General features: G+C 44.3%; 1 protein-coding gene across 3 annotated transcripts in view; it reads right to left on the bottom strand.

Moving 5' to 3' along the window:
• DNAH9 (dynein axonemal heavy chain 9) overlaps nt 1–24,674 on the bottom strand; it is a 214,267-nt gene that overhangs the window by 26,580 nt on the left and 163,013 nt on the right. For all 3 annotated transcript variants that reach the window (XM_075770400.1, XM_075770399.1, XM_075770401.1), the window contains 3 exons: nt 23,239–23,432; nt 17,799–17,947; nt 15,211–15,338 (listed from right to left, as the gene is read on the bottom strand). In XM_075770400.1, coding sequence (XP_075626515.1) covers nt 15,211–15,338; nt 17,799–17,947; nt 23,239–23,432 — 471 coding nt within the window. The remainder of the gene's footprint in view (nt 1–15,210; nt 15,339–17,798; nt 17,948–23,238; nt 23,433–24,674) is intronic.

Consider the following 24,674-nt stretch of genomic DNA (forward strand, 5'->3'; position numbering starts at 1 on the left):
CTGCTCCTGGTTGCACAAGCACATCTTCAGTACAAGTTGTCTTCACAATGGCTTTATGCCTCTGGATGTGTACCAGTTTTCAAGGGTACTGGATATGGGTATATCTGAGCACAGATGTCTGTGGCTGCACTAGTCATCCCACCGGAGAGTCATGGAGGAGGTAGGTGATCCTATCCTAAAACAGATGTGTGCAGTAACCAGATGGATAACTCTGGTGAAAGTGCCCAGCTCTCCCCCTGGCCTGGAAAAGGGGGCAGTGGTGATGGGGTCAGATGGACTTGTTTCTGTTGCAGGAACCTCAAGTTAAAGGGGATGAGCTGTGCTTTCAGAAGCCTTCTACTAATACGGGAGATACATTACTCCCACTGGCTTCAGGAGTATCAGAAAATAACATGGCAGGTGTGCAACTGCGTTTTTAAGACTGTAACTTAACTATTTCCATTTTCTTACCCTCCGTGGGGCTGGGCACAAAGTGTACCAAGAACTCAGGAAAAACTTCTGTGCTTCTGTCTCCTTGCCCAAGACCTCTGTGTTTTAGATGTAAATACCACCTTCTCTGCTGCTTGGTAACTTCAACATTGCCCTCTTCTGCAGAAGATTTTATGGGGCTGTCTTCATGCCCTAAGTCAAGTAAATTGCTGCCAGAGGTCAAGCCTCCATCTCTGCGACGGCAGCTGCTTGGGAAACATGAGTCAAGAGAATTATTGTTTGAGGAAGCCATGGACACCTTGCACCCTACAGTCCTGTTGCCCCAAATCTGATTCACATGACTGAGAATGATATTTCTTATTTAGACCTGCATAAATTCAGTCTCCTTCCCTGGAAGGATTTAGGGTTGTGCTCATGTTACATGGGTGAAAGGGAGTTTGGGCTGTGGGGGGAGACAAGGAGGACATGCCTGAGCAAAGGAATCATGTTGTTGGGAAGCATTGCTTTGTCATGAACAGTGACCGTTTGAAGAGCAGTAGACAAAATACAATTATATCTGACTGCTGATGCACCAGTGATGGTTCGATGCATTTACCATTTCAAGAGATGAGGTAATTCCCAGGGTCCGGCAATCAACTCACTCTAAAAACACAAATCCAACAGTAAGTAGGAGTGGACCAAAACCTGTAACCAAAGTGTTTCAAACAGCCACAGAGATTTAGTAATATAGGGAAAGAGCTCAACAAAATAGCAAAAGAAAAACTGTGCGGTAAGTATCAGTTTAATAATAGACTACATACCTGACCTTAAGTGTTTTCATCTTTAATTGGTAGTTTCTTCCTACATCTGCTTTTGTGGCGTTAGATGGCTGAAAAATAATTGCTTTTGCTTGTGTTAACATGACACCAATGATCATTATTTGTCAGTACCACTGCCTTCTAACAGCCGACTTAGGGAACACTTCTAATCTAATGATAATTGAGTGCATTTATATACTATCTTTTTGTGACAGAAGGCATGGAAAAGAGGAATACATACAGCAAAACATGGGTTGGTACTAAGGATGCATGACTTGATCAAATGAGTATGTCTGCAAAAACCAGCCAGAGATGCTGTGGAGGGGATTCACAGGTTTGAAGGAAACTTTGTTCAAATTAATTCTCAGCAGTCAGATAATACAACTTGACAGAACATGACTAATGACAACATATGTGGTCATAATAATTGAATGATATGTTAGTTGCCAGTAACGACATAACACAGACAATGCTGTGTTAACACCAATCTCAGCTGAGCTACTTGCTGATCAAAGAACCACCTCCTCCCACTTGTTTTGAAATCTTCCTCCCACCAATTTCATGGGCTACCTCTAGATTTCATTCAGGAGAAAGAGGGGATAATCCAGCCTGGCCACCTTCCTTTGGCTCAGGGCTTCATGCACTCCCAATACTGTGTCCCTAAACCACACTGTACAGTTTACACTGCACCAGTTTTACATCCTGCTCATTCCATAAGGCCCTCTGAAGACACACTTATCCAGGACACAGCAAGGTAATTCATCACTTTATTGTGTTTTTTTTCTTAGCCAGATTTTGAAGCCTGAGAAAGAGCTGCTCTGCAAGGGTAAAAGACAACTCCCTTGCATCTCCATTTTTTCACAACTTGTGTCTAGGTCTGTGCTGCAGGTAGAAATAGGCAATGGTCTCAAATTCATTACCTTGCTTTATGAATGGAGGGTGGGTGCAAATCCTGCTAAAAAGCAAACTGCTGAAAAGAAGGCAAAAAAGAAATCTGAAACATCTCCCCACACGCACTGACCATTACTACAACAGGACCTTGCCCTGTGTTATGTCCCCGCTTTGCTTTACGGAGTACGAGTGACTGAGAGCAGGTACCGGAGGATGAGTGTCTGCAGCACGAGCTGGGCTAGAGTGCACGTGCAGGAACGTGGAAGCACCAGAGGCTTTTCTATGGGAATTCACTTCCAAGCACCACTGTGTGTTTGTACTTCTCAAGGCAGAATGTACATCACAGGATGCAAGTGTTGCTATGGTAACCATCAGAAATAGCACACCACATATATATAAACCAGCACACACCCCACAATGCACTCCCTTTGCTAATAGCGACTGGAGACCCTTCACGTTTCTGAAAGTGGCTCTCTCCTTCGCACCTTATCACAAATCACCTCCTGGAGCAATGAGAATTAGTTGTTTTTACAAACTCTCATTCTCTTGCAAGATGCTCTCAGAAAATAGTCACTGCTTTTACAGTAAATCTGAAAGCTCGGCTTTACAGCCCAGGGACAGCCCAACACTAGCACTCACTGCATTGTGTTGGGCTATAAATAAGGACAGGGAGGGAGCACAGCACAGAGTCTCTTCCCTTGGCCATGCTTACTGTCAGTGTCATCCCATGAGAAGATGCCACACACACTCGGGAACGGCTCCATCCTTCCACAGCCAGCCCCATGATCATGTCAATACTACTACAGGACAGGGAGTCCAAAATGGATAAGCACAGACCCTACCACCAACATCTGCTTATACGTCTAAGAGACTAAGCTATTTCTGAGCAACAAGCTTGCTGTTGCTGGATGTGGACAGAGGCAATCTGAGAGCTATGGAAGCACCAGAGAGGTTTTACCCTGAGGCATGTGCTTTCCCCTGGCTGAGAAATCACGGCAGCCACCTTACCGAAGGTGCCCCACTTGGCAGGCAGTGAGGGCGGCATCACATTCTCACCCATGTGAAGTGCTTGGATTTCAGCAGTAGCACCCTGAGGCTGTTTCAGACCTCACTCCATGGTCATACTTGACAATGAAGGACACGTTTGATCCTTGCAGAGTCAGCACTCTCTCATGCCTCCCTGAAGCTCTTAACCCCCACTGAGCCACTCCACACACAGTCAGGGGGAGGATTACAGCACGTAAAGCAAGTCCAATTAATTTGTTGTCCTTCAGCCTCACCTCTGAACATGCTGTCTGTTCTTAGGGCTGGGCCCTATGAAGTTCCCCATCATCTTGGGCTGGGCCAGACTAAGTAGCTCTGTCATCTCCAGCGTCACTTCTCTGCTCACCACCTTAGCCGCTAAGCGATTGAGAACATGATGGCACCACTCTGCTTCCTGCTGCACTAAAAACTATGCACCTGTTCCTATCCTCCGTTTGTGGACACATCTCCTCCACAATTTGCAATGTGATTTCACCAACACAAGCAGAAGCAGCACTGGTCTAGCTATACAGGTACTGGGAACACTGAGTCAAGTCAGTACAAGCACCAGAGGGGCTTTACACCCCTACCAGCACTTGGTCTGGGATGGGCCACCACTGGCCCCACACTAAAGCTGTGCTGTAGCAACTTCACTGCTCTGAGGATTTCTGTGCACCCACATCTGCTGCAGTCCCTCCTCCAAATGAGAACCTAGCCCTCTTCTGCTAGAGGCTGAGCAACAATAGGCTGTTCTGTGACCCCTTCACTGGTCGAGGTACACAGAAGGCAGATGCAAGTGGAGAAAGGGAACAGAAGACAAAATACAAAGAGGGCTGGTCTGAAATCTTCGCAGCACTTTCAGGATATCAGCAAGCATCTGATTGTTTTTAAGACAATTTTTGGAATGAAGTACAATATATTTTGCATGTTCTTTTAGCACAGACATGACTTTAATATTGATGATAGTAAATGAAACATGCCTAGGACTATTCCTGGGCTAATTTGCTCACAATTGCCCCTTTCTACACTATTGACCCATTTTATGCTCTAAAATATGATGGCTAATACATGAGATGTCCATTGGGAATGTTCCTTGGCCTATCCTCACTCCTGAACTGTCAAGGAGAGAGTCAGACCTCTTCATCCAGCACCAGGAGCAGAATCTGTGCTAACAATGAGACAGGACAGACAGATGAGGTCCAGCCCCACAAATGTCTCCCGGCACTGTTTAACTGACAAGTTGACATTGCCTCAGGATGATGGCAGAGAGGAAGGAAAAAATAAATCAGGTACAAAGACAAATACAAGAAGAGAGTAAATGTGGACTGAATGAGTGAATAGAGTGTGATGAAGGCCTAATGACCCAGGAGAAACAGACAGTCAGCAGGACTCAGCAGTCCATGGAGAGGGCATTCAGGGGAGAGATGATGGCAGGATATTGCCTTTTCTGAAGAGGTGCATTGAAACCATTTCTGCAATGGCAACTGCGAGCTTGGGTCTCTGGCCTCTTCTTTTGATCCAATATGATAATAGAAGAACAGGCATCCCATGGATCCACTTGTATTTATACAGAATCTGACACAATTTAAGGCTTAGGAAGGCATTTGAGTTTGTTCTCAGCTCTTCTCCAACCAATCCAGTGCTTCATCCTTTGCTTGAACCCCACAGTCCAGAGTTGAGATCTGGACCTCAGCCCAAATGCAGCCATTAGTAGTATGGAAAACTGCTGGGATTTGCCAGGCCAGAGAGGAAATGAGTGTGAACTACAGAAAATCTGTACTGACCTGAACTCCCCAATGTTTTAAAGACATTTTTGGAGCTTATCTTACCAAATTTCACTTCATAAGATATAAAGATGTAAAGGTAGGTAGCGATGAGCAGGTGAAATGCACAGCAAAGGACAATTGCTTGATTAATCTCAAGAAATGGAGGAAAATAAACTTTATTTTCAGGAGGACTCCATTACATTTGTGTTTTAACCCAAAATATGTCCTGAAACATTGGTTTCCAGAGCAGTTGTACAACAAAACTGCGACTGCAGTAGTTACAAAGGTACTGAAAGCCCAACAGACACTTAATTCCATCCCAAATCAATATTTGGACTACTTGCTGATCTGTAAGTGGATTTGCAATTGGAAAAACACAGGAATAGCTGTTGTGACATGAGGCAGGAAGGAAAACAGCTGTCTGAAATCCAATACCTTTCTCCATCAGAGTATTTGTCCAAAAATCGTGAAGAACTGGAGGTAGAGTGGGTATTTCTCCTTTTTTATATATCTAGGAATTAAAAGATACTGTGGCTGAAAGGAAACTGTCTTCTTTCCTGAAGCAGTAGCTTAGTGCCAAATGCTTATGTGTGCCTCGAATGGACAATATATCTTATACAGGACAATATATTTCTTTTGTGTGTAGCTAGGACCAGTTGTGAACTGCACAGAAAAAGGCTCCATTGTATTTATGATGCAATAAGAAGGGCCCTTCCAATGTCTGAATCTCATACAGTTTTGCACCAGGAGCTCACTGCTATTCAATTTAGTACATGAACCTGATTCAGTGAAGCAACAACCTATGAAAATGGAAATATGCTCAAGAATTAAATTAACTTGATCACAAAGAGAGGGAAGTGACATTTTGGCTAATGGATGAAGACTACAATTAAATTGGGAATATCTAATGTCTGATCTTTTCCCTGCATCAGTTCATTCAGATATGCATCTGTAAACATGTAAACAAATTTCACTGTTTCTTTGCTTTTAGGCTGGTAAACATCATTTGGTGACTGTGATGGTCACTGTCTCAGCAAAAAGCTTTCAAGTAGGGCCAGAGAGGGAAACTGAGCAGACACAGTTTATGCTAATTCATAGCTTAGAGCTCCCTGATGTGCAAAGTGCTTTCCTCCCTGCACAAGGGAGACTACATGCATCAGAGAAATGATATTCATGGCTAACTTGGCAGTGGGAAAGCAGATTATCACAGTTCACTGAGGCTGGAGACACCTCTGGGTATCATCTAGTCCTAACCCTCCGCTCAAAGTAGGGTCAGGTAGAGCAGATTGCCCAAGACCGTGCTCAGCTGGGTTTTGGATATCTCCAAGGATAGAGACTTCACAAACTCTCTGGGCAACTTCTTCCAGTGTTTGACCACCAGTACAGTAAAAAAGATTGTACTTATGTTTAAATGGAATTTCCTATATTTCAAGTTGTCCCCATAAGCCCTTGTCCTGTCACTAGACACCACTGAGAGAGTCCAGTCTTTACTCCCTACCATCAAGAGCTGATGATTGATAAAGTCATCTCTTGTTGAGGCTGAACAATCCCCATCACTGGACCCAACATGCCAGATGTGTCTCACCAGAGGTGAGCAGAGTGAAGGACCACCTCCCTGACCTGCCAGCAATGTTCTTCCTAACGCAGCCCAGGGCACTAGTGACCTCCTTTGCTACAAGGGCACACTGCTAGCTCATGTTCAGCTGTTTGGGCACCGGGACTCCCAAGTCCTTTTCCTGCAAAGCTGCTTTCCAGGTAGTTGGTCCCCAGAGTATACTGGTACATGGGGTTATTCCTCCTCAGGTGCAGGACTTGACTTTTCATTGGATATCATGAAGCTCCTGCCAGACCAATTCTCCAGCCTATCCATGACCCTGTGAATGGCAGGACACCCATCTAGTCTGCCAATCACTTCTCAACACTTTTACATTATCTGCAAACTTGCTGAGGATGCACTCTGTCCCATCATCCAGGTCATCAACGAAGGTGTTTAACAGTATAGGATCCAGTATGAACCCCTGGGGGACACCACTAGCGAATGGCCTCCAGCTGGACTTCATGACGATGATGAACCATTCTTAAGCTTAGAGGAGATGATCCCTGAATACCAATGAGCTCTCCTGGACCCCTCTCATTTCCAGGACCATATCCCACGGAGTTCTTCCAAGCAGATGTCTGAAATGGTTGAAGTAGGCTCTCCTGAAATCCAGGCTTGTAATCTTCCTTTTTGCTTTGTTCTCTCCTCTCAGGATCCTAAACTCCATCATCTCACAGTCACTGCAGCCACGGCCGCTCCTGACCTAAATATCATCGACTAGTTTTCCTTATTTGTGTGCATCAGGTCCAGCAGAGAACCTCCCCTCATCAGCTCCTCAATTACCAGGACTTTGTCATCAATGGACTCTAGAAACCTTCTGGATTGCCTGTGTCCTGCTGTGTCATCCCACCAGCAGATATTAGGGTGGTTGAAGCCTTACCATGAGGAGTATGGCCTGTGAAAGTGAGGCTTCCTTCAGTTGCCTGAATGCAGCCTCATCTACTTCTTCTCCCTGATCAGGTGGTCTGTGGCAGAAATCCACCACAGACTCAGACAGATTATCTGTCAACTAATCCTGACCCATAGGCTCTCAGCTGGCTCCTCACCCATCCCCAGGCAGACTCCCAGGCATTCCTGCCGCTCTATGTGCATGGCAGCACTCATTCACCTGAGCTGTCCCAGCACATCTCTGGGATCCCAAAGAGACTGTAGTCCTGCAACTACACACAGATCTGTCATTCCTCCTGTTTGTTCCCCATGCTGCGTGAGAGATGCTGAAGCTGCCCTCGCTGCAGCTGGATCTGACCCCTACCAAGGCAAACAGGGATGTGTGAGAAGACAGGCTCTCCACATGGATACCCTAGGCAGGAGATGTTTTTTTCCCCAGGTTTCATCTGTTCAAATGTTTATAGACTCAGTTGGTTATCTCCGCTTCCTATGGAGTGCCCAGAGAGAAGCACAGAATATCCTTCAGCAGAGACCCTTCCTACCTAGGACTGGAGGTGAGATGATTAACATTCTTCCAGTGCCCACAACTATTCACAGGAACCCAGTTTACAACAGGCACATCATATAATTCACTGTTTATTCTGTTCCCACCTTGCCTAATGTTTGCATGATCTCCCACAAAATCCCACACTGGTATTACCTATTTTCCTTCAGGTAACACAGCAGACACTATGATGTGAAGTGCCCACAAAATCTGGACAGCAGAAAAGACAGGAAATAAGACATAACATCCATGCCAAGACCCCACCCATAAATTTATTAAACATCCTTGTAAGAACAGTTAAGACTTTGCCACCACACCTCTGGGAAGGCTATGCTGGACCTTCACTGCTCAGCCAGCCAGAGAACTTCCCACTTCTAGTCCATACCTGCTGTTTTCATTGCAGGAATGTCTCCTACCTGAAACAGCTCTTTTTCTCTTTGCTATTAGTCCTGAGCACATGACCTTGCACTGTTCTATTATATTTCAGCCCACACCCCTCTTAATAATGTGTCAGTGCAAAGTCATTAACAAATACTTATTTTTTTAAGCCAAGGTCATGTCTTATGCAAGACTGGCCCCATGACTGTTTCTTAGGAGTTGTGCTAGCAATATTCAACTTCTGCAGCTTCCCTGACGCATTCCTCTGTGGCACCATCTCTGCAGCTCTACCACAGTCCACATCAAATAGAGTTGCTGTATCTCCTCTAAAACTTCAGTTACCTTCACAGCGCAAAGTATCAAACAGACCTGATCCATCTTTTTGCAAACTCTTACTACATTTGATATGTTTACCTACAATTCTTTACTTATTTTGTCCTTCCAAGTTTGTTCTGAAATTCTGTATACTGTCAAGTTTAGATTAATTCATTTGCTCCAGTAATTTCCCACTGTTTTAAATACAGATGCTAAAGAATCTGTTAATTGCTAGTCAGATGGCACCCTCTGATTTGACAGATTCATTACAAAGACTTGCAATGGACTTGCAGTTTCTTCTACCAGAGTTTTAATATTCTGGGATACAGATTATCTGTCCCTCTGAGTTGAGCACATCATGCTCTTTGATCTGATTTCCTCCTATTTTTAATAAATCTTGTTTTCAAGAAAAGTTCGTTTGTGTGGGTGTTTCAAACAGCTAGCCCTCAAGGACAGCATGTCTTTCAACCTTGGAAGAGAGCCGGCATCAAGACTCTCACATCCAAAACTTTCCAGGAAGGGACCAGGGAATCACAATGAGCAACCTGGGAAGAGGCTGTTACTGGAACGGCACAGCCCTGTCTGCTGGGCCTGCTGGCAGCAGGATCTGTCTTCCAACACAGCTACGCAGCAGGAGGTGAGAGATTGTTCAACTATGCCTGTGGGTTTTTAGACAAGGTGGAAAGATCTTCTTCACAGGAAGCTTCCATCCAATGTCAGCTGCAGAGGGCAGAGCCCTCCTGGACCTCAGGCCATCTCCTAGCTGTGGTAGCTGGCTGAGGAAGCTGTAGCTTCCTCCCTCCAAGGCTATAGAACTTGCCACAAGTAACAAACTGGCAGTTAACTCTATCTCCACTTTAAAATTGAATGCTACCCCTTGAAATGAATAGAAGGCTGTGGAGAGGAAGGTGGTGCCTGGTGTCTCTGCGAAACTTTGTGTGTATGTGTGTGCAACACCAAGCTCCTACAGCCCTGTGTTCGTCCACCATCCTGTCCGAGGATAATGCCCTGGTTTGGAGCACTTCTCCATCAGTCCAGCCCCAAAGAGACAGCTTGGTAGATGGGCAACACAGAGGAACCAACAGAAGTCCCAAGAGGTGATAGCCCTTGACCCTGGAGAGCCCCAAGAGATGCTGCTGCAGTGCTGAGATGCTCGCATCACAGGACGGTATGATTTAATTGGGATCTGCACAGATCATGCTTCTATCAGGGGGTCACACTGCTGCAGCTGCACCCCCCCACATACTTCTGAGAAACGCAAGAGAGAGAACAGGCTTTAAATAAATGTTCAGCCCAACTGCTGAATCTCCTCCTGCTTGAATGTGCCTTTTATGCAATGCCCAGGACCTCCAGGTTTCTGCACTTGAACTGCTAGAGAGGCTCCTCGTAAGAACGCCAGTGCAGTGCTCTGCCCGTCCGCCTCTCAGGGAAGGGTCCGCGTGAACCTCCAGGACAGGAACTGCTTTTCCTTCCCTGCCAGAGCTGGCTACTCCCTTCCAAATGAAATACCTCAAGCCTTTGTGAAATGAGCTACTTGCCATCAGCCAAATACTCAAATGTAACTCCAACTCACATCTTGGGAAAAAAAAAGAAGAATGTTTGTTTTTTCAGGCCAAAAGCAATATATAGCATTTGAAAACTCTTGAAAAGGAAATCTGTTTTCTGATTTAATGACCCTCAGAGTATTCCACAGCTTGTGACTTGACAGAACCTGCATTTCTCCCAACTTTAGCAATGAGAATACAAAAACTATTAAAATTTTTTTTAATAGTTTAACCTGAGAGAAACATTAAGGTGGGGGAATGAGCTACTAAAATGTGCATTTGTTTCCATTTCCGTTTTTCCTGATGTTTTCTGTGGGTTTGCAGAGTGCCAAAGCAGTGAGATTGCATATTTGACAAAACCTGCTATAACAGAAACTTCTGGTTCTTCTCTTTGTCTCAAGTTCTTTCTCATGGAAACGAAGACCATTTGAACTGTTGTTAACAGCCAGTGTGACCTAACCAGAGACCAAACCTTTGCAGGCTTCTGCCTGCTGGGGACCAGCAGAGAGCTGTGGCCCACCTACAGCACAACAAAGCTGGCCAAGAGGTTTCTGGCACATCTTTTCTTAGGCAGAAGATGTCAATTTGTCAAAGCTGGAACCTACATGCCAAGGGCTGGCTTCTGTAACTTCCTTTGTTCTGTTTCCATTTTCTTTTCTTTAAGACATTCTGGAATAGTCAAACACACTGAACTGATATTTGTAGCATAAAAAAAAATATTTTAAAAATTGCTGTTTTCTCGCCAGAAAAACATTTTTGCTAAAGAGTGAAAATTAAATTAATGAGGGCAAAAATATAGATTCAAAAAATAAAAATGAAAAAGCACTAGAATGTAAGAAACACTGACAGGTACAGAAGAGGGCAACTGGTCATGTAGGAGCTGTGATTCTTGGAGCTGTTTCGTGCACGTCACTCCCATTCATGGGGTGCAAACACTTTCAGAACTGGGGTCTGTCAACAGCTGTGCACCTTCCTCAGGTTCCCTTGCACATCCCAGCCCGTTGGTACAGACAGACTGCTGTCACCCAGCCTGAATACAGACTTCAAAACTGCTCTCACAGCTTCAGCATCCACTTTCTCTGCTGCTCTTATCTTGTAATAATCAAATGTGTTAACCAGGTATGGTGCAGCAGCTTCACAGCCCCTATGTTCAGTTCTACAGGGAAACATGCTGCTGAGAGTCACCAAAGGAATGAGCCTTGTTTTGATCTGCTCTGTAAGCTGCATTGCAGCTACCACCAAGCATTTGTGCAGCCTTTTCCTTAAATCTTCTGCTACAGACTGTGGACAACATAGTTAAAAAACAGGCTAACCTAAAAGGCAGGTCCAAATCTGCCGGGCCACAAAACAGTCTTGAGAAAAGTGTGATTTTGTGATAATACAAAAATCTAAACCCAGTTAAAACTTCCTTCAGTCCTTCAACACGTTTCATTGTTGTCCTGCCTCCACAGCAGACCCCTTTTCACCAGTCATTAATAACACTTCAAACTACATTTGACAGATGATGTTGGAAGCTCAGTGCCAAGTGGTTAGATGGTGTACCCACCTAAAGTAAACGTATCAGATACAAATTCTGAGCCCTTATCACAGCCAGAAAAATCTCATTTAAAACCCTCCAAACCTATGAGCTGTTTCTAAGGCGACCCAGAGGCTGAACCTGATATCCAGTGGAGTTTTGCCTCACCCTTAGTTCTTCAATGCCAACAATTTAGCAAAGAGCAGCTGCTGGGCTTTTGCTGGGGTTTGTCTCTGTAGCCCTCAGGTAACAAGTTCTCCTTCAGACAACTGCACTTCTGCCATAGGGGACTCCTATTTTGCAGTTGGACCAAATGCAAAATAGTTGAATCCTATTTTGCATTTGAAGAGAATAATTTTATCCATGGACTTCATTCTTTCATCGTCTGTGTCATCAAATAGTACCAGTGTGGGTACTGTGATGGCCAGGGGCAGGAGCTCAGCAAGGCTGAAGCTACAAGACAGGTACAACCCTGATGCTACAGGAGCAGGAAGATGCACTGGTCAGGCTCCGCCAGTGACAGAGTGATTTTCTTTCCATGGGAATGAATGATGGGGTGGCCTTCTGTTGTTCTCTCTTATAAAATTAGTCATTCATTAAAACCTCCATTTTTAGAGTGAGTGGAAAAACTTCCAAGTTCCCAGGGGAGACATGGATGCTCTTTTCTTTATTTTGCCTCCTATGATGTCAGATGGCAACACTGGCTGGTCAATACAATTGAGAAGGAATTGGTCCCAGGAGAGCACCCCTTCCCAACACAACAGCGATCCTGCTTCTGTAACCCAATAAGGACTTCCCAGCTGTTTCAGTGCCTCTTAACAACCAATTTCCACAAACCTAATTCCCCAACTCATTATTGCTCAAAGTGCTTGACTATCATTATTTCTGGTTCCAATCAAGGACTAGTAATGAACTACGTGCATAAAAGCCACCCAGGTGATCATATCAAGTGTTTGTCCTGGAGAACGTGTGTATCAGTTGATACAGAGTTGAGCAAATTCAGTTGGTGGAAGGGGAGCTCTACTCCACATGAGCTAAGGAGTTGTTCAGTTGATAGCAAACTACAGAAGTGAACCTAACAGTTGCTTTTTGTCTGCTCAGAAGCGAATGGGAAGCTTGAGTATAACTGTCCTGTGGGTGGGATACAGCCTCCAAATAATGAGTGTGATTAACCCAGGTATAATTACCCTGACTGACTCTTGAGATCTGCTCTGTCCTCTCTTTTATTATTAATGTAATACTCACAAATCCTGGGACTATTTTGTAAATTGAGTTATGTGTCATTCCAGATCCTGTGCAGCTGATCTACAAACACTTCTGAAACCATTTACAAGGTATTTGTCATCAAAAGCCTTGCAGGAAAGATCTTGCCAAATAAACTACTATATGGCAAATATTTGCTATGATCCAGCTATGACTGAAATAACAGGAGAATCCTTTGTGGGACTCTTACCCTCTGACTCCTGCTGTGATGAATTTGGATACTGATATTATCAGCATCTGGAGAGGTCAGAGTTTCAGCCCTGTGAAAACAGTTTGTCCAGCCTTGTAAAAATTAATTTGTCCAGAGGGTTGTTTTATTTCAGGTGGATGTCCACTGAACATAAAAGAGTTTTGTTTGACTAGGGGAGTCTTGTCTGTCAATGTAGGGGACACATATCAAGCACCTCAGGTTGTTCCCCCTCTTTCTCTTTTTACATGAAGCTCCAGCTCTTGGAAAGAGACAGGAACACCAAGAGAGACACAGAGGCAGGTTTTGGAGCTGAGCATCTTGGCCAGGCTGGGTGACAATTAAGTTCCATTGCTTTGTTGTCACTCCACATGCCTAACTGAGACATGAAATGCAGAAACTGGGGAGTAATGGTACTGCCTGCCTCAAATATCTGCTGGATGTTTCCAAGTCTGTCCCAAGAGTGAAGTGCCACCAACACACACACACACAACACCAGCTTGTAGTGGGGCCTTCACTGCCTGGATTGCTCACAAGGTCTATGACTATAAAACAAAGGTAGAAAGAACTTTAATCTCTGTTTTGAATCATTTTGCCTATATTGCTTTATTCCAAATCAAGCACAACACGGAACTAGAATATTCACATGTACAAAGTTTCATCAGTTTTGTGACTACACCAGGGAAAATCCCAGATGATTGACTGACCCTGGGGGCACCTAACAGTGGCACCTGGAAGCCTGTCCTCACAGCCACCACTGTGACCACTGAGTTTGCCCCACACAGTTTGCATCAAAACCTGCCAGTGGCCAGCTGAATTAAGCTCCTCTCTAAGCTCACGGGGGAACCTGTCTGCTCTGTGCCACCAGAGATAGTCACACTTGGCAGGTGTTGCTGGAAAACCAGTGAGCCCAACCATCAAAATCATCCTTTCATATAAATCTAATTTCTGCAGCTCTTCTGATTTAACCTTCAGTGTCTGCTGAGACCTCTTACTGATTGCTCTGACAACCAGAGAAGATGTGAACGGATGAAATAAAAATACTTCAGGCCCACAGTACTCGTCTGCTAGCACTGAAGCAACAGACATGGAAGCTGACATTCCTAACAGATCCTTTACAGGATCTAACCATCACTGTAGAAAAAAATCCTTCACTTTGCATTACTGAATGGAATATTTCTCAAAAAGCTGCATATTTTCTTCTTCACCAACTCAAAGGCAGATGCCAGTATTGCAGCCATCTGTATTAAAAGCTCTTGAAAAGCTCAGCATTGTCTACCGTGGAGGGAACTTGCAAAAAAAGTAAAAATGAAGATCAAAATATCGATGGCATTTAATTTAAATCCAAAATCAGGCCTGTAGGCTCAGATCAGGACTCAAAGCTTTGTCTTAATCTAATTCTTATCCAAACAATGCAGAGATAATAAACATTTATAAAATCCACATCAAGGAAATCACAGGGGTTCCCAAGACCTGCAATGAGAGCTGGCATCACTGACTCTGCATATTAGCAAACCCAAGCACTCACTGAATAAGTGGCTCCAGGGAGCACTTGACAAAGACAGAGCTACGTTCACACCCTGAAAGGCTTTGAACCATTTTGCCAAGTTGTGATAAGAGCTCAAACATTTACCTGTTTTGGGATGCATAAAGGAATCAGCAACACTGCAGATAGCCTCTGCTTTTCCTACGGTGGTGCGCACGCTCTCATTGCTCATTTTAAATACATGGTAAGTTTTGAGAGGTAGTAAGAGAACTAGTCTAACAGCTCTTAAGAACAAAGTTCTTTATTGACTCATGAAGCAAATAAAAGCATGAGAGTGTGGCACAACCTGCCCTCAAGAGGACTCCTGACAACTACACACCCTACAGAAGGCTCAAAGAGCAAGAAAACCAAAATGACAATGCCCGATAAAAGCAATCAATAGCAGCAAGAAACAGAAGGTTTCTTGGACACATAGATGATGCCTTGTCCCATCTCCCACCAGATAAGGATGATAGACTGCCCTCGCTAAGTGATCAGCATCAGGTAACCCTGGAGAACGGCAGGACTGTTTCCAAAGACACCGTACCTGAAGGATGACCCAGTGACCCTCCTTTGCAGCCAGATCTAGAGCTTGTTCAGCAACCACCTGTTGACCTTGTCCAAGGGAAACATTGTGGAGATTCCTGTTGTTAAATGTATAACCAAGTTTCTTCCCTGAAAGAAAAAAAGAGAGATGTTCAGCACTTTTACCTGGAATGGCACACAGCACAGCTGAGCTCCGGCAGCAGCAGCGCAGCAGAGTTCAGCCTTATCAGAAACCCTCACAGAAGAGCTATCGCACTTCTTATAACAGTTATCTTGTCTCTCACACACTCCTTTCCAAAGCACTGAAAACAGCAGTAGCTTCTTCCAAACTACTTTTAATTACAGAGCGGCATCAACACAAACGTACATTATTACAAAGTGCCTCTTGTTTAAAGAACATTATTCCCCTGCAACCTTGTGTAGAAACATATTTTACAGTGATAGGAAATTAAAATAATTTCCTGCTGATTAAATAGGCTTTGAACAAGACATCATTCGGTGGGGAAATGTGGTGCATGCTAGACCCAGCAGTAAGGTTAGGAACCCATTCAGTGTTGAGAAGGCAGCTGAAATGAAATCTGTGTGAGCTTCTTGTGGCCTCGACCAAGGCCTCCTGGGTTTCTTGGAGCCTGAGATCAGTCAGCCCTCCAGATTTCTCATGGATCATCATGGGCTTTAGCAGGTGTGGAGATGCCTCTGGGTGCACCGCAACGTGTGTGGGAAGGCCCATGGTCAGTGGGCTGGAGCAGGGCCCATGGGAAGGGGTGCGCCAGGAGCCACTGCAGACCACCTCCTACAGTCCCTTCTGCATCCCCCTCTGCATCCCCAACTGTGTTTGCTGCAGGGTCCTCCCCGTGTTGCCAAGGGAATGTCCCATAAGTGGGCAACATCTAGAAGAAGGTAGCTTCCATTCACAAGAATTATCTAGCCAGACTTGCACTTTAATAAAACTTAAATAAGGGCAGAGAAGCTATCAAATAATGAATTGGATCCAAACCCCAGCGAGGCAGGCTTTAAGGCTGGTGCAGCTGCACTGAAACAATGGGTTTATTTCATTAGATTTTTTTCACTTTTACTTGCTGTAACTTTTCTGGCTGACTAACTCCAGGTGCTCAACTACACACATCTTTACAATTCCAATTAAACCATTCATGGTTGGGTTTTTGTGCTTCATTTCCCATACAAGAAAATAACATAGTGAGAGACAGGATCAACAGTGTGGCTCCAAAGGGAAACCAGAAACATGATAGGACCTTCCTCGGGGTGGTGGTGGTGGGGGGGTCCCCTTCAACCCACAATAATGAGACCTGATGTCAGGGCAGAAAGAGCACGAAACACAATACAAATCCAGGAACTCCTCACGACTGACAATTGCCATCCAGCCTGTGGCTCAGCCTGTGCTGGGCTTTAACATCTCTGAAAGCTGGTAATATATTGTGGTATTATGAATTACGTGCCTGTCAGTGTTTAAGAAGCATTTGGACAATGCCCTTAATAACATGTTTTAACTTTTGGTCAACCCTGAAATGGTCAGGCAGTTGGACTGGATGATCATTACAGGTCCCTTCCAACTGAAATTTCTCTTCTCTCTTCTCTTCTCTTCTCTTCTCTTCTCTTCTCTTCTCTTCTCTTCTCTTCTCTTCTCATCTACCCTACCCTACCCTACCCTACCCTACCCTACCCTACCCTATTTCAAACAGTTTAAATATACTACACTCTACACTTCTGGGAGCATCAGAGCTGGTCTTGGGGATATGTGCAGCTCATTGCTGGAGAAGGAGAACAGACACCTGATGAGCAGAATGGCAATCTGGAGCAGCCCTAAAGCAGTACCCAAGGGTGTCTGACCCATCTGCTCCAGGGGGATGGAGCCCCTCTGCTGTAGCAGTCTCAAAAGAAGCGACTTCCGTGACTTCTGTTCAAGAGTCAGAAGTGATCCCGTTTCCAGACCTACTATAATTGTCATGTTCAGGCTGAAAATTGTAATTCTTCCACAGTGGAGCTGTGACCCAGAGCAAATTCTGCACATTGGCAGCTTCAGAGCACAGGCACTGACTACAGCAGTCAACGCACAACAGAAATCACTGCCTTCTCCAATATGGCACCTTAGAGAAACCCCTTTGGCTTTGAAGCCAGCTGACAGCACTGCATCTGACCATCCAGACCAAAACCAACTCAGGAAGGATGAAATTAAAAACTGAAAACTCTGCCACTAACCAGCAGACTGTTAAAGGAAGCTGTTGCTTATTTTTAGCTGACAGCATATTAGATATCTTTGACGTAAATTATAGGTTGTGTACAAGACCAACTCAGAAATCGTTGCAGTGTGAACCACACTGGGAATCCAGGCAATGCAGGAAAGACACAAGTTTAATTTAAACTTTAGATTAAAATCCAAAAACCTTTAAGAAAAAGAAAAAAAAAAAAGAAACAATCACATTCTCTCACAATTATCTATTTTTAACAGATTACTCCATTATCTACAGAGACATGAGGAAAAAAAAAACAGAACAAGAATGTCATGCCAAGATAATTATGCAGAAGATAAAAAGCAATGCTGTGATATGCCTAGAGACATGATTTATTTACCTTGTTTCTCCACATCCTTCAGTGGGTCGACTCCTGGGGACAGGATAAAAAACATTGGGGTTGCAGGTCCTGATTCCTCAAAGGTTGTTGCAAAATCCAGGGATCTCCCTCCAACATATTTACTGCCAAGCTTTTCTTCTACAAAATCTCTGCCAGAAAGAAAAATGTTTTGCCAGTCTACTATTCTTCAGAAAAGACAGATTTCCATGCAAATCGATTAATTAGTTTTCATTTTGCTGATTCAAACAAATTAGAAACTTAACCAAAAAATTGGGCATGAAATAATTTTAGAGAGGATCTGCAGGCTGGGCTTCAGAGCTATCATTCAGTAGCAATGCTTGGCACTTTTTATAGGGGTAGAACGACACACAGCACACCAATATCTGACAAATGAAAACAAGTGAGAAGGGAAGACAGTGGGACCTAACAGCCCAACGCTGTATTTAGAAGTTCAATACAAGTAGGGGCTTGATTCTGACAAAGGTATCTCAGGAGAGAATAAATAGTTAAGTTAATGTACAGAAAACTGCCAGGTACTTTGTAATCCTTACAGCCTTTGAGAGGAAACAGCATTCCTTTAGATTTATCACCAAAAGTCACAAAAAGTTCAGATGACTTACAAAATTACTTTGTTCTGGAAAGATAAAAGAGAAGAGCTCTAAGAATATCCAGCACGTGTACTTTAGCCTCTGCATGATAGTCACAAGGAAAAATACAACTGAGTGAACAGGAAAAAAATCAGCTCCACAGCATCTGCCTGAAGAGAATACAGCGCACGGAGAACATCCAGGCTCAATTTCCCCAGGGTGAGCTTACCAAAATCACTGCTTTAGAAAAAGAGGATACAGTGAACACTGATTCAAAGGTAGGAATGTTATATTCAAACCCCAAGAATGAGCAATTACTCTTCTAGCATAGATGCATGATTTAGGCATTTTGAAAACCTCAGTACCATGGGGAAGATAAACATCGGCCAGTTTTCACCTGGTAGATGATACCAGAATAAGGCAGTCAAATTGTTTCTAAGAGAGTTGAGAGTCTCCTTCAAAGACGAGTGAAAGGCAATTGGAATAGAAATGCCTAAGGGATTGCAAAATAAAAAGCTTCCACTTTGTTTGGTACCTCTTTCAAGTAGATGTTTCTGTTCTGGGTCAAGATTTTCTAGAGCTGCTGCAAAGCTTCAGTCTACAAAATTTCAAAAAGTCCATCAGATACAAGGTCACAACATTCTTGTTCTACATCAAGTCTCAGCTCTATGAAATGATGCCTTGGAAATTCAGAAACACAACTAATGTGACCTGGACACTTTGAAATGGACCACATGTGCAGGAAGTGAAGGCCTGCCCTCAGAGACAGGACTGGAAGTGTGCCTACTCTTGCTGTCTTTCAAACAAGGTACTCATGGGGGTGATTCACAGTGAGATTTGAGAAAAGGTCAGAATAAAAAGCAAAAATACCCTGCAAGACCAATGACTGGCTTACAGCTTATCTAGGTTACATGAAGCCACAGCTGCTTAAGATCCTTTATCTGAAGAGTCCATATAAGTGTCATAACCATGGCTGGAGGTGCCAGCTACCAGAGTCTTTAGTCCTTCCACATTGTTTTAAAGGTCTATCCCTCAAGGCAGCAGTACCAGTGCTTTTGGAAGGACTTCACCATGACCAAGTTATACCTTGCTAGCAGCTGCTGGACTGATCTGACCTCATCATGGATGTGGAAGCATGGGAGCACAAGGTGTTGCAAGAATCTCCTTGCTGATGTTCTTCAATAAGACTGAAGGATGAAATAAGTATTTGCACCACAAAATCCTTCTTGAGGAAATTACAATTCTTGGTGATGGACACCCCACCTAAGCTCTAAGGAGTGAGTCAGGGTAAAAGTGGTTTCTCCTGATGGCTCCTTAGGCCTAGGGAATAAAAGAACCTGTGCAAATATCCACAGGGATCTGCTATGAAGATGGGCTGAAAAACCTAACTTCCAAGACAGGGAAATGCAAGAAGCCTGTACAGGGGTGGATCATTTTAGGTACCAAAGAGCTTCCTAGACCATCTTCATGGAGCCTGCACATATGACACGGGACATAAAGGGTCTTGCACCTTTCTGAACAGCAGCTGGAAGTGAGGTAGGGATGTTCTAAAGTATCTAAAATACTCCTAGTCATCTGTGTTTAGGCTACCACATTACTTCTTGACTCCTAAAATGCACTCAGGTACTTGTCAGGACTCTCAAAGAGACAGGAAGGTTAGGACTAGTTGTGATGTCCATTGATCACCAGTAAGGTATTTAATGTCAGCAGATTTAACTGATTGTGGTGGGTTGACCCTGGCTGAGGGCCAGGTGCCCACCAGAGCTGCTCTATCACTCCCCTCGTTCACCAAACAGGGGAGAAAAAGTACAACAAAAAGCTTATGGGTCGAGATAAGGACAGGGAGAGATCATTCTCTAATTATCATCACGAGCAAAACAGACCGAACTCAGAGAGGGAATTCATCTAATTTATTACTAAGCAAAACAGAGTAGAGGAATAAGAAATAAAATCAAATCTTAAAACACCTCCCCCCACTCCCATCTTCCTGGGCTCAACTTCACTCCCGGCTTCAACCTCCGCCCCCCCTCAGCGGCACAGGGGGATGGGGAGTGGGGGTTACGGTCAGTTCATCACGCGGTGTTTGTGCCGCTTCTTCATCCTCAGGGGGAGGACTCCTCTCATTGTTCCCCTGCTCCAGCATGGAGTCCCTCTCATGGGAGACAGTCCTTCACCAACTTCTCCAATGTGAGTCTCTCCCACGGGGTGCAGACCTTCATGAACTGCTCCAGCGTGGGTCTCTCCCACGGGGTGCAGACCTTCAGGAGCAAACTGCTCCAGCGTGGGTCCCCCACGGGGTCACAAGTCCTGCCAGCAAACCTGCTCTGGCCTGGGCTCCTCTCTCCACTGGTCCACAGGTCCTGCCAGGAGCTTGCTCCAGCGCGGGCTTCCCACGGGGCCACAGCCTCCTTCAGGTGCCTCCACCTGCTCCGGCATGGGGTCCTCCATGGGCTGCAGGTGGAATCGCTACACCCCCTCATCCTCCCTCCATGGGCTGCAGGGGGACAGCCTGCTTCACCATGGTCTTCACCACGGGCTGCAGGGGGAATCTCTGCTCCGGCGCCTGGAGCACCTCCTGCCCCTCCTCCTGCACTGACCTTGGTGTCTGCAGAGTTTCTGACATCTTCTCACTCTTTCTTGCTGCAAAAGCTGCTCCTAGGTTGTTGGTTTTTTTCTTTTTCTTAACTCAGAGGCGCTACCACCGTCGCTGATGGGCTCAGCCTTGACCAGCAGCGGGTCTGTCTTGGATCCAGCTGGCATTGGCTCTATTGGACATCAGGAAAAGGTTCTAGCAGCTTCTCACAGAAGCCACCCCTGTAGCCCCGCCCCCCGCTACCAAAACCTTGCCACGCAAACCCAACACACTGATATACAAAAGGAAGAGATCTGCAAGTTGAGAACTGCAAAACAACTTGTGGGATCCAAATTTGTTAACGCGCAGATGATCTTGAAACACGACTGGCTAAAGTAGGGATCCTGAGGCTGACGTGGTCAGAGTATGCAGCTCCCCAGAGCTCTACAAGATGCCCTGCGTTTTGGAGGGTCACAGACACAATGCAACTTGACAGTGCTTAGGAAAATGAGACATCAGATGACCATTAGCCTTCTGAGTGGTGGCTATCAGAAATTCTGCCTGTATTAAGCTCAATCCAAACACCGCTTTTCCTTCCTATGTCAGAGTACTAGACTTCACCAACTGACATGAGAAGGACAGATGAACAGACTCGTGTATTTTCCAGAGAGGTGGATCTCCTGGGAACAGCAAATTTCTTCACTAAGGGAATGGTATCTGCCTTAGCCAGACAGCAGACAGGCTGAAGACAGGTTTGAGGAGTATGATACTATCAAGGAGGAACCAGGGAGTCAAACACATTTTCACTGTCATTGATACCACTAATAATTTCACATTTGCTTTTGGGGTATGAGATTTCCCTAAACAGAAGCTCTTCTTAAGCCTTTTGGGCCTAGTGTCTGACTATTCTATGTTATAATAATTTTGTAACAAACATCTACAAACAAAGGATTGGGGAAGATGCTGTGAACTGTTACTGTTTGCACATGTTTACGTTCTAACCTACTTCTAGATAAGAAACAAAACAAAAAAACATTTGAAAACTCTTGTGCAAACAGAAAAGCTTGACGTGCCCAGACCCTAAAATATCCAGCCAAGCTTTTGAACTTGGATTCCCTCACCTTTTCATAAAAGAGAAATATGAAAGGTGTTGAAACTTTATGTTCTAGTTATTTTTGAGCTATGCGAGTACCATCATTTTGATGGGAAGAAATGAATTAAACTTGCTTAAATGAAATATGCACTTAAAAGTTCAGAAAGACAAAAGCTTATTTCACTCAAACTAAACAACAGGGAAAACAATCTTTTCAGCTGAGAGCTTACATGGAGTCAAGCCCTAAAAGAGTAAGAAATGAAAAAGAAGATGGTTTAGAATGGTATAATTATGATAAATTTTAGTATTTAATTTAACAATACATAATAACATTGACCATAGGCAGACTTCGCTCAGTCTTATCTGCATTTTTCTGTGAATTTTAAAGCACAAACAGAAATCTAGTTCATACACTGAGTAATACAATCTGCTACATGCACCCATATACACGCACATGCCAGATGGTGGAGCAATATAAACTATTTGAGAGGCAGTAGCATGAGAGACATTGTAGAAATGTCAAATCATAGACTACTAGGACAGAGAAGGAAAAAACAAGTCCTAATGGAGTGAAAGACCTTTAGTTTCTCCTGGAACAAGCATATTGCTCTTGCATACCTTCATAAAGTTTAGACTCGCCTAGTTACCTTCACTACATAATTTACAACTACAACTTTCAGAACTAGCATCACATAAATTTTGCGTTTTACAGGAAAAAAAAAAAGACAAAACCTCTTAAGACTTTCCTTTATTCCTACACTTTATTCTTGTGGCTAAGGAACAGCCATAAAGGATTTAGTAACCAAAATCGACCTTTATGAACTCTGGAAGTTATCATTAAAAGACTCTAGCAGCTATGTAACACCTGTATGATGATGCTCATTTCTGACTTGGCATGTCTGCTCCTCAGCCAGTGCTAGTTATTCTTCTCCATCACTGTTGGTGATATTGGGGTTAGATCTCCCTAAGCAAGAAATTCCAGTTAAATGAAACGTGTTGACTGTCTTGCAGAGTTCAGAAATGAGTCATTCAGCAGACTCCTTTATAGGAAACCGTTTTGCAGAACTCACATTCTATAATAAATAAATCTAAACATATTCCCGATTTTCTCCTGTTCCCTAGAAATAACAGCCCCCAAGTTGTCTGCTAAGCAAGAGCATTAGAGAGATAGTAAAGAAGTGTCCCTACCTGACAGCATAGGTCATGCGATCCGGTCGGATGGCTCTCATTATGCACAGGCGCTGCAGAGCTGACTTGTTCTTCCATTCCTGAGGGAACTTCTCCTTTTCAGGACACTCAGATTCAACAAATTTCTTCCACCGTTTCGCAGACCCCTCAATATCCCGATCCAGGTTTCTGAATTCCTCCATGGATGATAGCGCCTAGAAAAATTCAAGGAAGGTCTTCAGAAGAACAACCCTACATCCCTCTCAACCATTTTTCTAACATCTGATTGCTCATGTTTTGCTCCACCAGAAGGGTCATGGCTGGACCCTGGGAACCATGGCCAGAAACCCACCAGGATCAGACTTTGTCCATTCTCCTTTTCCCAACTCCGCTGTCAGCACATTGTCACAGGAACAGGAATCAACACGGCCCATTTGAAAGGCCACAGGGAAATATGACTGAGGAGAGTTTCATACTTGTGGAAGGTCTTCTGAACTGAAATGTGTCTCAAGGCTGCCCACAGAATGTCAGCTGTACGATCACGCTGCACATAAGACAGCCTTCCTGATGCTCTCACCCACATCACTGCAACTCCCTTCCCCAGCCAGTGAAGCCACGCACGGCATCCAGTCCTTCTCCCTGCAGCACCGTTGCTGCGACATGGGAGTCTGGAAGTGACCGTACAGGAAAGGATGAAAGAATTTGGCAACATCCCCAATGCAGTTCTCCATAGCCCAAAGTGAGAAGAAATCTATTCTCCAGTTTTGAAACCAGAACTGAAAAATCTCAGGTGACAAGCATTTGTAACTGTCAGTTATCCCAGAAATGCCTGATTTGGATGGGAGCTGGAAATTTGGAGCCCATGTCTGACAGGAGAGCACATTGCTGGCATTCCCGTGAGCTGCAAGTCTGCAAACAGTCTCCTTACTGCTTCATCTGACACAGAGAGAAGTGTGCAGCAAAAATCACAACAACTGATGGAAAAATGTGCTTTTGTATCCAGGGTGCTCAGTATCCAAAGCTAAACAGAGACTCAGGCATACCATGCTCACAAAAACTGGCGTTTTTTTAATGGGATTTCATAGTTGGAATGTAAATTGTCTTCATCTTTATACACACGCAGTTATTTTTCTCTCCCTGTTCCCCCGCGCATACACCTCTCTACCTGCATAGCCTGGTGCACACGCTCTGTGAAACCACAACACTGAGACTTCACCATGCAGTCGTGGTGACCATGGAGCCACAAATCTCAATAAACATAGTGCAAACTGTAAATGGGTGGGGGCTTTCTTTGTACAAACATGCATACTATACTGTACCATTGTAAAAATCAAATCACTTGGATTTATACTTGCGAAATGCACACAGAGATTAACTTCTCGGTGCTACAAGTCTGTAGCAGAAACAGGTAGCTGAAGAATGTCCCAAAGAACAGCTGAGCAAGGCAGTAAATAAAT

This window comes from Balearica regulorum, chromosome 18, assembly GCF_011004875.1.
Source record: "Balearica regulorum gibbericeps isolate bBalReg1 chromosome 18, bBalReg1.pri, whole genome shotgun sequence".
In the NCBI taxonomy this organism is placed as follows: domain Eukaryota; kingdom Metazoa; phylum Chordata; class Aves; order Gruiformes; family Gruidae; genus Balearica; species Balearica regulorum.